General features: G+C 63.8%; 1 protein-coding gene across 1 annotated transcript in view; it reads right to left on the bottom strand.

Annotated features, from left to right (window-relative positions):
* TCERG1L (transcription elongation regulator 1 like) overlaps positions 1-12,571 on the bottom strand; it is a 115,077-nt gene that overhangs the window by 76,735 nt on the left and 25,771 nt on the right. The window contains exon 4 of the mRNA XM_039835982.1: positions 10,224-10,403. Within this exon, the coding sequence (XP_039691916.1) occupies positions 10,224-10,403 (180 nt within the window). The remainder of the gene's footprint in view (positions 1-10,223; positions 10,404-12,571) is intronic.

The following is a 12,571-nucleotide window of genomic DNA, read 5'->3' as shown; positions in this document are numbered from 1 at the left end:
CCCATGACGCAGCCGTCGGAGTTCACAGCGGCCCGCACCGCGCGGGACGTCGCCGGCCATCGTCCAAAGTTGACAGATCGAGAACAAAGATGCCACCGGTCCGGTTACAGCGGAAGAGTTAACGCAAAAACACAGAGCACGGGTGGAAGGTTTTCGGTCTGACGGGGTCCCGTTTTTTTTGTTGTTTTTTGGGTTTTTTTTTCTATGCTTGCTGCGCCCCATCATCGATGTTGCGGAGGCCGGTTCAGAGTTCGCCGCCCCCCTCTAGGAGTGTCACGGCTTCCGGTCGCCCGCTGGAGCGTGTCATCCTTGTGAGCTGAGTTTGTGTATGGTGAGAACGTGCTCCGGATTCACTTCTTTGCTTGTAGCTGGTGATCACGTCGTTAGGTATAAAAGTGTGGAATTACTGGGTTGTACACCTGAAGATGACATCATGTCGTGTGCCAACTACACCTTAATAATTTTTTAAAGTAGACATAATAAGTTAAAACATAACCACAAAAGCAGCAGCCGTTGAAAGAAGCTGCCTCTGGAGAGGGTCTCGGGTCACCGGGTCCCAGAGAGGAGCCTCCTTCATTTCGGCCTCCAGCCCCCCCCCATGTGTGTGGGCGCAAGGGTACAGACAATGTGGACGGGGGGAAGTTAGAGCTGTCAGAAGCGCCACTGAGCCAGGCGCCAGGTGTGACAGGACACGGGCATCATCTGGGGACGCAGGCATCGTCCAGGGACATGGGTACCATCTGGGGACACAGGCAACATCCGAGGACGCAGGCTTCATCTGACAACGCAGGCTTCATCTGAGGACGCAGGCTTCATCTGAGGACGCAGGCTTCATCTGGGGACGTGGTGCACGTGCAGGAGACGCAGTTTGGAGCGGGCGGCCCTGGGGAGCAAACCACACGAAGCGGGAGGGCGGCGTGGGGGTGGCGGCGTGTGAGGGGCGCCCTCGCAGGCTGCAGAGACGCAGGGGTGGTGGTGGTCGCTCAACCTCGCCGGGCAGGGCACACGGTTGGAAGCCGGCTCGAGAGCAGAGGGCAGCAGCTCAAGCCCCGCGCCATTTCCTCTCGGCCGCACCGAGACTTCGGGCTCAGGCTTGGTGCAGTGAGATGTCCCGGCTAGGAGCAGGTCAGGGCGACCAGATGGGGGGCCTCCAGCTCATGGCCACTGCGCAAAGGCGCCTGTGGACTCTGTGGGCCCGGGGGCTCCAGCCCCGCTCAGCCGCTGCACTAGTGTGGACGCCGTCCCCCAGGTGGGGAGGAGTCAAGAGTCCTGGCACATGGCGCTTCTCATGAGCACCAGCGGGGTCAGGCGTAGCCTCTGGCAGCAGCGTGGCAAGCAGGGAGAGGCAGGTCCTGTGGGGCCCAGGATGGGGCGTGCCGGTGGGCACGGGCTGCAGAGAAGCCCCCCCCCGGGGCACTAGGCAAAGCCCAGCTCCAGGCCCAGAAACGGGGCCACGCCGTGGTGGCATCGCTGTCCCTCACGTCCGGATCCCAGGCCTGGGAACGAGCCTGGCTCAGAACGGATCTGTGCCCGGGAACGGCTGGCAGGACCGCTCCCCTCTCAGAGGCTCTCCTGCCAGCAGCGCGGGCGGGACCGTAACCCTGACACAGGATAAGTGTCGGCACGACGTAATTAAAGAGTCCAGGGCAAGGAGGCCGGGGAGCCACGTTAATTGCGGCCTTTAATCTATTAGGCGGTGTCCTGCGATTCGGGAGTGGGCTTGGGCCCGTGCAGCCCGAGCAGGGAGCTGGGCGAGGCGGGGCTGAGCGGGGGTGTCTGGGCGGCTGCCCCAAATCCAGCGGGAGGCTCGGGAGCAGAGGTCCCCTCGGTGGTGGTGCGTGGACAGAGGGCGCTGGCTGTCAGCGTCACGTGGTGCTCGTGTCTGTCTGGGTCAGCAATCGGCAGAGCGTCGTTACAAGCAGCAGCGAATACCACGTTTCTGATTTTGCAGGCGCAAAGTGGCCCCGTGTATAAATTCGTTTTTACTGATTACTGTAAACTGGGGGTATGGACGTAAGCACCGCGTGCTCGCTGGGGCGGATCGTGGCTGCATGTTCTGGTCCCCGTAACCCGGTTCTGAGTTGTGTATAAGAATCAGGGCGCCAACCTGCCTGGCCTGGGCCGTGTGCTCCCCCCAACCTCTCTCTTACACACCCGCCGGGCACATTTGCCGGACGAGCCCCAGGCAGGAAAACGCAAGATAAGCCTTCCGTGGCAGAGGAGTTTGTAACTTGAGATAAAATCCAAGGTCTGCGGACGACGGTGGACGGAAGGACGGGCGGAGCCGGGCAGACACCATGCGGCGAGCCCGGGGCGGAGTCTGTCTGTCTGCACAGTCGTGCTGATCCGTCCACAAGTCCGGGCCGGTCACCATCTTCTAGATGGTTCTCTAGCCCGCGTCCCAAAGTCCTGTCCGTCCAACTGCCCAACAGCATCGCTGCCTGTCACCCGCTCCTGCGTGGCTGAGGCCACATGCACGGCGCACACCTCACACCCGACACGCGCATTCCGTGTGCATGTGCACAGGGCAGGCCTGAGCAAGCCGCTGAGCAGGCCGAGAAGACATCCTGAATTCTGGGTAGAAACGTCAGGTCCTGGGGTTCCGATGGCCACTCCAGCGAGTGAGAAGGGCTGAGCCGGACACTCGTTCCGGCCCGAATACGAGGGGACACGAAGCAGTGTGGCTTCCTGCATCACCGGTGCCGACGACGGTGTCCACGGTGACATGTCCCGCACTTGCCGGCACCCCTAGGATGGCAGCCGGAGACGCCAAGTCGGCCGCTCCTGCCAGCATCTCGGGAGGCGGGGTCGTTTCCTCAGCAGCCCTCGTGCACACAGGGCCATGTCCGGGACACGGGGACCCAGAGCCAGCCCGCTTCGGCAGTGCCCCCCTCTGCCGCTGGGCCAGAAGCGCACAGGGAGGGCGAGCTGGCACCGAGGGCCTTGGCCCTGTCCCCAGAACGCCCAGGCAGCCGGCTGGGAGCTGACCGGGCTCTGTCCAGCCCGTTTCCGGAGGAAAATGAGAGCTGGCGAGTGACCAACCATGGCCAGCAGCTGTCTCCGGGAACGTCCAGTCCACTGGGCAGGGTGTGTGACAGTGACCCAGGAAGGAGCTCCTGGGATTGAAATAAAGGGACATAAACGGCACCTGGGGCACACGCAGGACGGCAGGCCCTCCGCCCCCGAGGGGACCCCACGCTGTCACACCCCCGCTGCCAGGGGCACACGCAGGCCAGCAGGCCCTCCACCCCCAAGGGGACCCCACGCTGTCACACCCCCTCTGTGGGCGCTCAGCCGGGGACAGTCCGGGGCCACGGCACCTGGGTGGCTTCTGCAGGACGGCCCGAGGGGCGGGCTCCCCTGGGCCTGACCCGGTCCAGGAGGCGAGTCCCCCACCCCAGGGAGCCCCCCGAGGGAGGAGGCCCCGTCCTCTGCTCACAGCGGGCGCTCGGAACCCGGCCGCACCCCAGGGACAGGGAGGCGCTCAGGGACGTGGTGGCCCGTGGATTTATCGAGTGCAGGGTGGGACGGGAGAGTGCCGTCAATGAGCTTCGGATGTCCCCCGCACACTGGCTGGCACGTCCTTACCTTGAGCAGGCTGTCGTCACCTCCGGAGATGCACGGTCCCAATGAAGAGAACACGCGACGACAGCAGCTCAGCAGCACTGGACTGCAGTGACCCTGAGGCCAGCGGGGCCACAGCAAGCGGCTGCCTGACGCCCGGGGTCCACGCGTCCCCGGCAGGCGGGGCCGGTTCCAGGGCGGGCGGCACGCACTCGGCCCCTCGGCACAGGACGCCGGCCATTCTCCTGGTTCCTGTTTAGTTTTAGTTCTTCCGTGAAGAGCCACGGACGCAGGCTTTTCTCCCACCTTGTGCATGACCAGACCGTGGGCGGTGACTGAAGCCTGGCCGTCACTCCCAACCGCTCCAACGGAGGTGACAAGAAGGCCACGCGAGGCCCTTGGGAAGGGCGCCATGTCCTAGCCTCGCCCGCCCAGCAGCACGGGGACGTCGCTGAGGCCGTCTTCACGGGCACGCCTCCGTCCCCCCGCCGTAAGGAGCGGGGTCCAGGGGCCTTTTCAGGGTGACGTTTGGGGTTCCAGGGGATTCAGATCGTAGCAGGATGCCATGACTCGGGCATGGCCACTCTCTGAAGTCCCTAGCAGGTGCCCTTGTTCTCCGTTGACAGCTGTCAGAGGCTGGGCCCCATGTCGGGTGACACGGCTGCAAAAGCCTGTCCCGTGTCCCGTGTCCCCGTCCCGTGTCCCTGTCTGTGAGGACCGGTGGGTGGGGCGGTCAGGACCAGTCTTCAGTGCACGCCTGTCCTTCTCCACCCTCCCACGGGGGATGCGGAGGGCGGCCCCAGCCGACCCCCGGTGCTGCTGGCTGCAGCTCGCTCAGCAGGGGGAAGGGGACACGGCTCCGTCCCAGGCACGGACTGGTGACTACGGCACAGAGGCCCCGCCCCCTCGGCCGGAACATTCCAGGTGGGCAGCGGGGGAGGGGAGAGTGAGCGGGACAGACACGAGGACAACCCCAGGCAGTGAGAAACCGGGGAGCAGCCAGGGAGCGCTGATCCCAAAGGGTGCGCAGAACGGGGGGCAGGGCCACCGGGCGCCCAGCACTGAGGCAGACGCCGGGCCAGGGCCAAGGCCTGTGGGCAGCCGTGGCTCCGTGTGCCGCGCAGCGGTCCCCAGCCTTCCTGACCCCAGGGACCGGTGCTCCTACGAGAACCTAACGCAGGCAGGGCCCCGGCTCCCACGAGGACAGAAGGGGACCCCCTCGGGGTGTCGGCCAGAAGCGGGACAACAGCACAGATGGACCAGATGTGAGGCATCGGCCAAACGGAGGAAGCGGGGTGACCCCTAGGTGTCGGGCTCCAACAGGCAGACCGGGGTGCAGCTTGCTGAACTGGGGGGCACGCTGGGAGGATGAGGGTGACTCGGAAGCTGACCGGAGACGCAAGTCCCTCTGTCGGTCTCATGGGCAGGAGCTCGGCTGGGAACCGACGCTTCCTTTACAGACAGTGGTTGGAGATGCCACTGTGAAGTGCGGGCGTCTGGTGGGGAGCAGCTCTGTGACCCGACAGCTCGGGGGACAATGGGGCTGAGGACAAGTGGGGGTTGGGGCTCCGGGGCCAAGCGGCGGCATGCCGGGCTTCGGATTTGCACAAAGACCCCACACCCGGAGGGTGTCGGCAGGGGGGGCCGTGCTTCCGGAAAGGCGGGGAGGAGGGGACAGCTGTGGCTAATTCGGGAAACAGCCGGAGCCCCCGCCAGCCGTGGGAGGGGCAGTGCACCCTCAGATGACCCGTCCGGGCGAACGCTGCCCACCGAAGTGAAGGAGGCTGCGTGACAGCCGCCCGCCTGGGCGCGGATGACCAGAGAAAACGCACCCTTCTGAGCAAGAAAGGTGGTCGCAGGACGACGCAGAAACTCTGGTGACGGCGACGGAAAGTTCAAGAGCCTGGACTCGGAGCACGTGGCTCAGGGCCAGCACGCGTGAGCAGATGTGTCATCCCAGCGAGGAGCGACTGGTGTGGCCCCAGGACCGTGCTGCTCCCTGGGGGGCTGGGGACAGGGACGCGCCCGCATCCTCGGGCCCAGAGCGGGGTGGCTGCGGTCTGCGGAACCCGCGTCCCACACTTGGTGTGAACACGCAGCTTCGTGCGCACGGTGGATTTTCTCAGAGCGAATCGAAGCTGAGAGCGGCGGCGGCTGGTGCGGGAGGTGCTGGGCGCCCGCTCCCCGGGGACGTGAGCAGGGAGCGGGCCCAGTGGGGCTTTCCAGACGCGCCCTGGAGCAGAGGCTTCTGCGGACAGCAGGAGCCACTCCCGCCACCCCCATGGGTCTCCGCCAGGGGCTCCTCACGTATGAAACACCACATTGCGGGCCCGGCTGTCACTGTGCCAGCTCGACGACGTGTCGCCAGCATCCCTGAGTTCACTCGTGGACAGGACACTACACGAAACCCAGCACGTGTTCGACAGAGAGAGGCTCGGTCGCCCCGTCCGGAACACGCACGTCTTCCCCGTGAAGCCGGCCGAGTCCCAGACGCCGTGGGGTGAGGAATTATGCTGTGAGGGTCTTTTTGTCTCTGAAAATCTCTAGAACGTTAACATGTATCTTAACACTTTTATTGCAGTGGAGGAGGAAGCCCTTCCTGGATCGAGGGGAGGAAAGATCGACCCCAAACGTCTGGGCCGTTCTTCTCCCGGAGCCTGTTTTGGCATCCGCGCGGTCCTCTGACGAGGCGGTGACAGCCATGGGGAAGACTGCGTGCTGGCACTGTGGCTTGGGGACTTTCCCGACTTGTCATGTCGCTTGGCTGGAAAGTTACTGACAGAAAAAAGAAGCAGTCACTTCCCAGCTGTTCCGTGGCAGGACAAAATGTTAAACCCAAGCCATTAAATATTTCTGGGAATGAAAGAACAGGTGGCAAATGGTTTCCCGGGCAGATGGCGTTTGAATAGTTGTAGCTGACAGTCGTTTGCTCTACTAGCGGCCGGAACTACCCCTGGCCGTCTACGTTCTGCATTTGAATGCTTGCGAAACGGGGGACGAGGCTTTAAAAATAACAACCGTCACCCTCAAACCCAGCGCCGCTTCCTGTGTCGCCAGACAGGGTGGGTGCCGGGGCGGCTCGCGTCGTCGGCCCGAAGGCGGGCACCCAGCTCCTGGCGCAGGGACCCCCGAGCCGGGGAGGCCTGTGCTCCCAGCACGTCTCCCTCCAGGCCTCGCCCCTGGATCCACCCCACGTCCTCCTTCGAAACCAGAGAAGGAGCAGGACGCGAAGACATCGCTGCTCGAACCCGGGAGGCTGAGGGTGAAGGAGCAGACGGGAGTGAGCAGGGCGGCTCGGTGGCGCTGGCAGTGACGGGGGGATCGCGGGGGGACCGCAGACGGCCGCCCGCCTCCCCGCCACCCGCCTCTGGCTCAGGAGGAGGGCTGTCAGCAATCACACCGGACGTTACGCGAACACGCAGCACAGGTGTGTGCAAGCCGTCGATGCGGAGTGGAGCGTGGTCACCGAGGCCGGGGACCTTCAGTGCGCAGATGGGACACGCATGTCCCCAGTGCCCGGGGCCCGGCCAGGCAGACACGCCCCACCAGCAGGCGGCACACAGGCCAGGACAGGGGCAGCAGCGAACGGCCGGGTGTGTGCGGCCCTGCAGAGCAGCAAGGTGGCTCCGCGGCCCGAGCCGGCAGCGCCGTGCAGGAGGCCGGCCTGTGCGTGGCCGGCACCCATCGCGGGCCCTTCGCTCGTGCGCCGTTTCCGGCTCTCAACCGCATTGAAGGCACATAGTGGAGTGTAACTCACGGCCGACGCCTCCGGCCCTGGGCCTGCTCCCCTCAGGTCCTGGGACCCAGCTCCCCAGATGAGGGCTGACCGCCCGTCCACCACCGCGGTGCCCGAGCAGGGTTCTAGGGCATTAACTGGCTTCCTGGGCGCAGGCGCCACCGCTCTTTGGAGGCAGACGGCCCTTTCTCACGGGGGTGGTCCTGGGCTTTGCAGGAAACGAGGCAGAACCGCTGGTCTCTGCCCACTGAATCCCCCTAGCAACCGCTCCGCCAAAGGTCCCCGGCCACCGCCACACACCCGGGGGCCCACGAGAAAAGCATATGGGCGCCTGAGGTCATCTGGCTCTCGGCGCCAGGCGAGGCGGTGACCACGTCTGGCTCGCCCGTCTGAAACAGGCACTGTCACCCTCTGAACAATGACAGGGTCATCCAGCCGCGATGCGCTGAAGTTCACGTGCTTTTATGAAATCCATTCGAATCCGGAGCGACCCTGCGGAGGGGGCACTTTTCTCAGCCTGTGACTCCGTGGGCGGTCGGTACCATCTCGTCCCCTCCCCCGCCCGCCCCCCATCAGCCCACCTACTTTAAGGGGTGTCAGTCCTAGTGGGCCGCCGGAACCCCCTTCGAGAATGTTCATCGGGAAAGTCAGCTCTCCACTCACACTGCATCTCATGCGTGGGGTCACCGACCGTGGCCAGACGCCCGCCCCGGTGGCCCACCGTCCCCCTCACGCCTCGGCTTCCAGAGGTGCTGATGCGGAGTTGTGCAGACGAGGCCATCACCACGGCCCAGCCAGCCTCACTCGGACGCCTTCTGCCGAGGTCAGGGGGAGCGAGGAGGGACAGCACCCCTGAGTGCTGTATCTCCCGCAGACCCTACCCCACCGATGCCTGGGACTGGCCGCAGACCTCAGGCCACTCAGCGGGCTGGGGACAGTGGTCCAGATCCAGCCTCCGGCCCGAATTTCAACTCCGCCCCTACTGTAGGGCGACGCATTCGAATCCAACAGGCGCACGGCAAAGCTGCGGAGGCGCAGGTATCAGGGCCTCGCCCCCCAGTCCCGGACGTCCTGACGGCCCACCACGGTGCTACCGGCCACACGGCTGGTCACAGTCCTCTGTGGCCAGCTGAGCCCCGCGTCCCCAGTGTGGACTTTGGCGGGCTTCCACAGCAGCCCAGCCCGGTGGGCCTCCCTAGGTGGCCGGCTGGGCGGGTCCAAGTCCCACACCGCACTCGGTGTTTGCTTGACTGGGCCCTGTCCCCACTTTCCTCCACCCCCCACGTAAGAAACTCACAAACGTCCCCACGTGCCCTGTGGGTTCCTTGCATCCACCCCCACCCCCACCCCTAACTGTGAATGGTCATCACGGCAAATTTGACCACAGAGCCTTATAAAACACAAACGTGGGAAGATGTCTGATTATCATGTCATTTTATAATCCTACGGGACACACGGAACGTGAAGCCATCCTGTGCCACGTGGCGTCTGGTTCTTCCTACGATCCATTTTCTTGAAAAATAATGAGTCATCCTTTGTAAATGTCAATGGATTGATTGATGGATTTTCACCCAAATCTTGACACGGCTGCAAATTATGTTCCACATAGGAGATTATCTGTGTTTTATTTATTTTCCCCATCACCCTCTAAATGCATGTTCACTCATACGTGGAAAGAAATAAGGTTTTGTTCCTGAGAATACGATGTTCTACTGACTGACTTATCAACCCAGTGCAGAATGACGGACGCGAGGTCCAGCAGTGAAAAGTCCGCATCGGATCGAACGGAAACAAGGTCAGCGAACCGGAAACGCTGCGCACGCTGGGAGAAGCCGGGTCCTCTTTCTACCACGAGTGTGCGTGTGAGCGTGCGTGTGTACGCTATGTGCGTGTGCTGTCACGATCCAGTGATGTCTCCCGTCACTGCCAACCCAGCCCTCAGCGGTACCAATGCTGTCGGTAGAACGGGAGCCTGCAGCACAGAACCCGCGTCAGAACTCCGCAGAGTCCAGGTCCTGTCACCCCACACGGAAAACCAAACGGAAGTGACGGTGCCAGCGCGCAAGACTCAGGAGCTTACTGAGCGTCATCCCAAAGTAGAGCCAGTTCTGCGACATGTGAGGAACGGGCTTCCTCGGGGGGTCACGAGGCGGCCTGGCCGTGCTGCACGCTGGTGCCACGGACGGACACACGTGCAGCCGCAGACACGTGCAGCCACGGGCAGACACTGGACAGACATGTGTGCTGCCACGGACATGAGTGGACGACGGTCGTGGTCCTTCCATGGACGGGCCCTCTGCCTCCCTCCCGAGCCCCAGCACGCACCTCGGCCCCACTCTGGACACCGGGGCGCCTGCCAGCCCTGCCTCCGCCCTGCGGGTTTCTTGGAAGGCCACGGCCAGCACGCCAGGAGCTCACAGTCCTCGGTGGCCATCTGAGCCCCGCGTCCCCAGTGTGGGCTTTGGCGGGCTTCCACAGCAGCCCAGCCGGGTGGGCCCCCCTAGGTGGCCGGCTGGGCCGGTCCAAGTCCCACACCGCACTCGGTGTTTGCTTGACTCGGCCCTGTCCCCACTTTCCTCCACCACCCACATAAGAAACTCACAAACGTCCCCGACCGTGCCCTGTCGGTTGCTGCATCCGCCCCCACCCCTACCCCCAAAATAAAAGTTAACAGAAGTCTCATGCTTCAAACAGAGCCGTAATTGGCTCTGTGGACGTCGCACGGGCTTGCGCGCAGGAAGAGCCCGTTCGGGCAGGAGACGGTGCGCAAACCCACCCCTGCCCGCTAATCGCCCCCGCGCGCCTGGCGCCGGCTCCGACGCCCACTGCCCAGGCCAGGCTGCTGGCGCCTGCCGCAGGCGGTCCCGGCCTCACGCTCCACACGGACCAGCCCGAGACTTCGGGACACCGCGCCCTTGCTTACCAGAGAAGGCGGCCGTCCTCAAGGGTATTCTGATGGGCGCCAACGTCAGGAAGTGGCAGGGCTGCACGCTGGAGGGTGACAGGCCCCCGAGTCCCACGGGGTCCACAGAGACCACGGCTGCGGCAGCCACGGCGATGGCGGGGCTGCTGACGACCGGCTTAAGGCTGCTGTAGCAACCACCTGCAGAACAGAAGAGGGACGGGGAGGTCAGCATGGGGACGCCCGGCGGCCACGCAGACAGATGCCGTTTCGTTAGGCAACACACGAGCACCCAGAAGCAAGAGCAGCGCCCCGCTTCCCTGGACGCCCTGCCGCGTGCCATTCCCCCGAAGCAACGCGATGAGCCCGCAAACGTCGACGGTGCGCGGAGCGCACTCCGGTCGCCGGGCGACGTCCAGCGGGGCGCCGCCGACCATCTCGGGGACGGAACTTGGCAGCGGCGCCTGCGCGTCACACGCACATTCAGAGACGACGGCGGCGGAGCTGGCGGTCACCCGGCGCGGCCGCGGACGAGGACCCCGGAGACGCACGCGCGCGCGTGGCACAGACCAGCGCGCATCTCCGCGTGCGGCTTCCTCCGCAGGACTCGGGCTCCAAACTCGGAATCCAGGATGTTTTCGGTTTTTTTGGATTTTTGGAATTGTCGGAAGAATTTGAAAGTTTAGTTTCTTTGCTTTTGCCATAAGGCTTTAAAAAAAAAAAAATGGAGTCCTCAGTCCCTGAAATAATTTTGGTCTCTGAATAATATGGTGTAGGTACCAGCTCACATGGATGGTGGGGATCGGGGTTGCCTAGCGCTGGAAAACGATTTAGAAATATGTTTTAAAACCTCGATATGGGTCACACATTCCGGTTTGGCGCCCCCACCCCCAGACTCACCCGCAGGCCCCGTTCCCTCAGGTAAAGGTTGACAGTGGAAACTGGAACATCAGCAAAGGTCATGGGGAAGCGGGGGCGTGTCCACCCAACGGGACGTCAAATGGCCAGCAGAACCACATCCGGGAAGGACACTCGTGCCGGTGACGGCTCTCGACGTGGTCGGTAAGAAAGCAGCCCGCACAGTCCCTGAGGTCATGCGGCCAACAAAGCTTCATTCGGGCAGCTTGGCGCCACGCGTGTTCCAGCTCGTAGAGCCGGAGGGGTGAGCCACACGGGGGGCCTGCCTTCGGGGGCGTGCCCCCCGGATGGGGGCACACTCGGGGGACACCCTTGTTTGCTGGCTTTATGCTCTAGGCTGATGGCCCCACAAGGAGAGCAAGGCCAGGAGGGGCGACTGCCAAGAGGCAGGTGGGTTTCGGCTTTCGCCGGGGTTGTCAGGAAGGGGTGTGGTGAGGTGTCACAAAACAAACATGTCCCTTACGCCGGCGCCATTTGTTCATCAGAGCCAGCGTTCCAGATGGGGCCTGCCACCCCAATTCGCCACAGTCACCTAAGCGGCCCCATCACCCAAGCTGCTGCGTCTCATAAATTATCACTCGCTACACCTGTGCGCAGGGAATTCGGCTTCTGCCTTCGCTGGCCCGGGTGGGCATCCGGGGGCAAAGCCGGGCGAGCGCGCTGGTCGCGCTGTCGGCTTAACGCGGCAGTTTGGGAAAAGGCCACACGCCGTGACGTCCTACTGAATGCTTCCTATGAACTCGGCTTCTCCCCCTCGGGGTCTCCTGTACTGTCACGTCGCCGCGGGCGTCTCCGCGCCGGGTTGAGCCCTCGTCTGCCGCCAGGGCCGCTGGCGGGCGCGCGCTCAGAAGGGCCGCCCCGTGCCCCTCCCTGGGCGGCGGCGCCAACCTTGCCCGCCTCGGCGGTAAGCCGCCCAGTGAACCCGTCCGGTGAAGCTGATCTACGGTTCAAGAGGAAATGGACTGTCCAGCAACAAACGAGAAAGTCACTAACGGCGTTTTAGAGAAACAGATGCCACAGCAGGAGCGTTCGTAGGTGGGAGGGCGGGACGTTTTCATCCCCAGGTGGTTTTGCTGTCAACACGATATGTTAAGTGGGGGGAGCACGAGGAGGCAAACCCCGTCTGCGTGGAGACACCGTGGCTCGCGACCGGCGCGGAAGCCCATTAGTCCCAGGTGTACACGCAGCAACCCGGTTAGTCCGCAAAGCGACCGCTGACCAGTGGAGACAGAAAGCTGACGCCCAGTTAATGCCCCACCCTGATAAGAGCGTTTCCATAATTGGGGGCGAGCTGGAAAGAGGAGGCGCAGGCTGAATGAGGGGCGCAGAGCGCTGGTCATGGAAACACATACCTGCGACGGGGGTGTGTCCTTGCATCCGGGAACCTGGGGCGGAATCGGGTCCTCGCATCTGGGGACCCGGGGTGGGGAGCAGGTACTCGCATCCGGGGA

The sequence above is a fragment of the Pteropus medius genome, unplaced genomic scaffold, assembly GCF_902729225.1.
Source record: "Pteropus medius unplaced genomic scaffold, Ma_sr-lr_union100, whole genome shotgun sequence".
In the NCBI taxonomy this organism is placed as follows: Eukaryota; Metazoa; Chordata; class Mammalia; order Chiroptera; family Pteropodidae; genus Pteropus; species Pteropus medius.
Note: the sequence above shows the minus strand (reverse complement) of the source record. Positions and strands in the feature narration are given on the sequence as shown.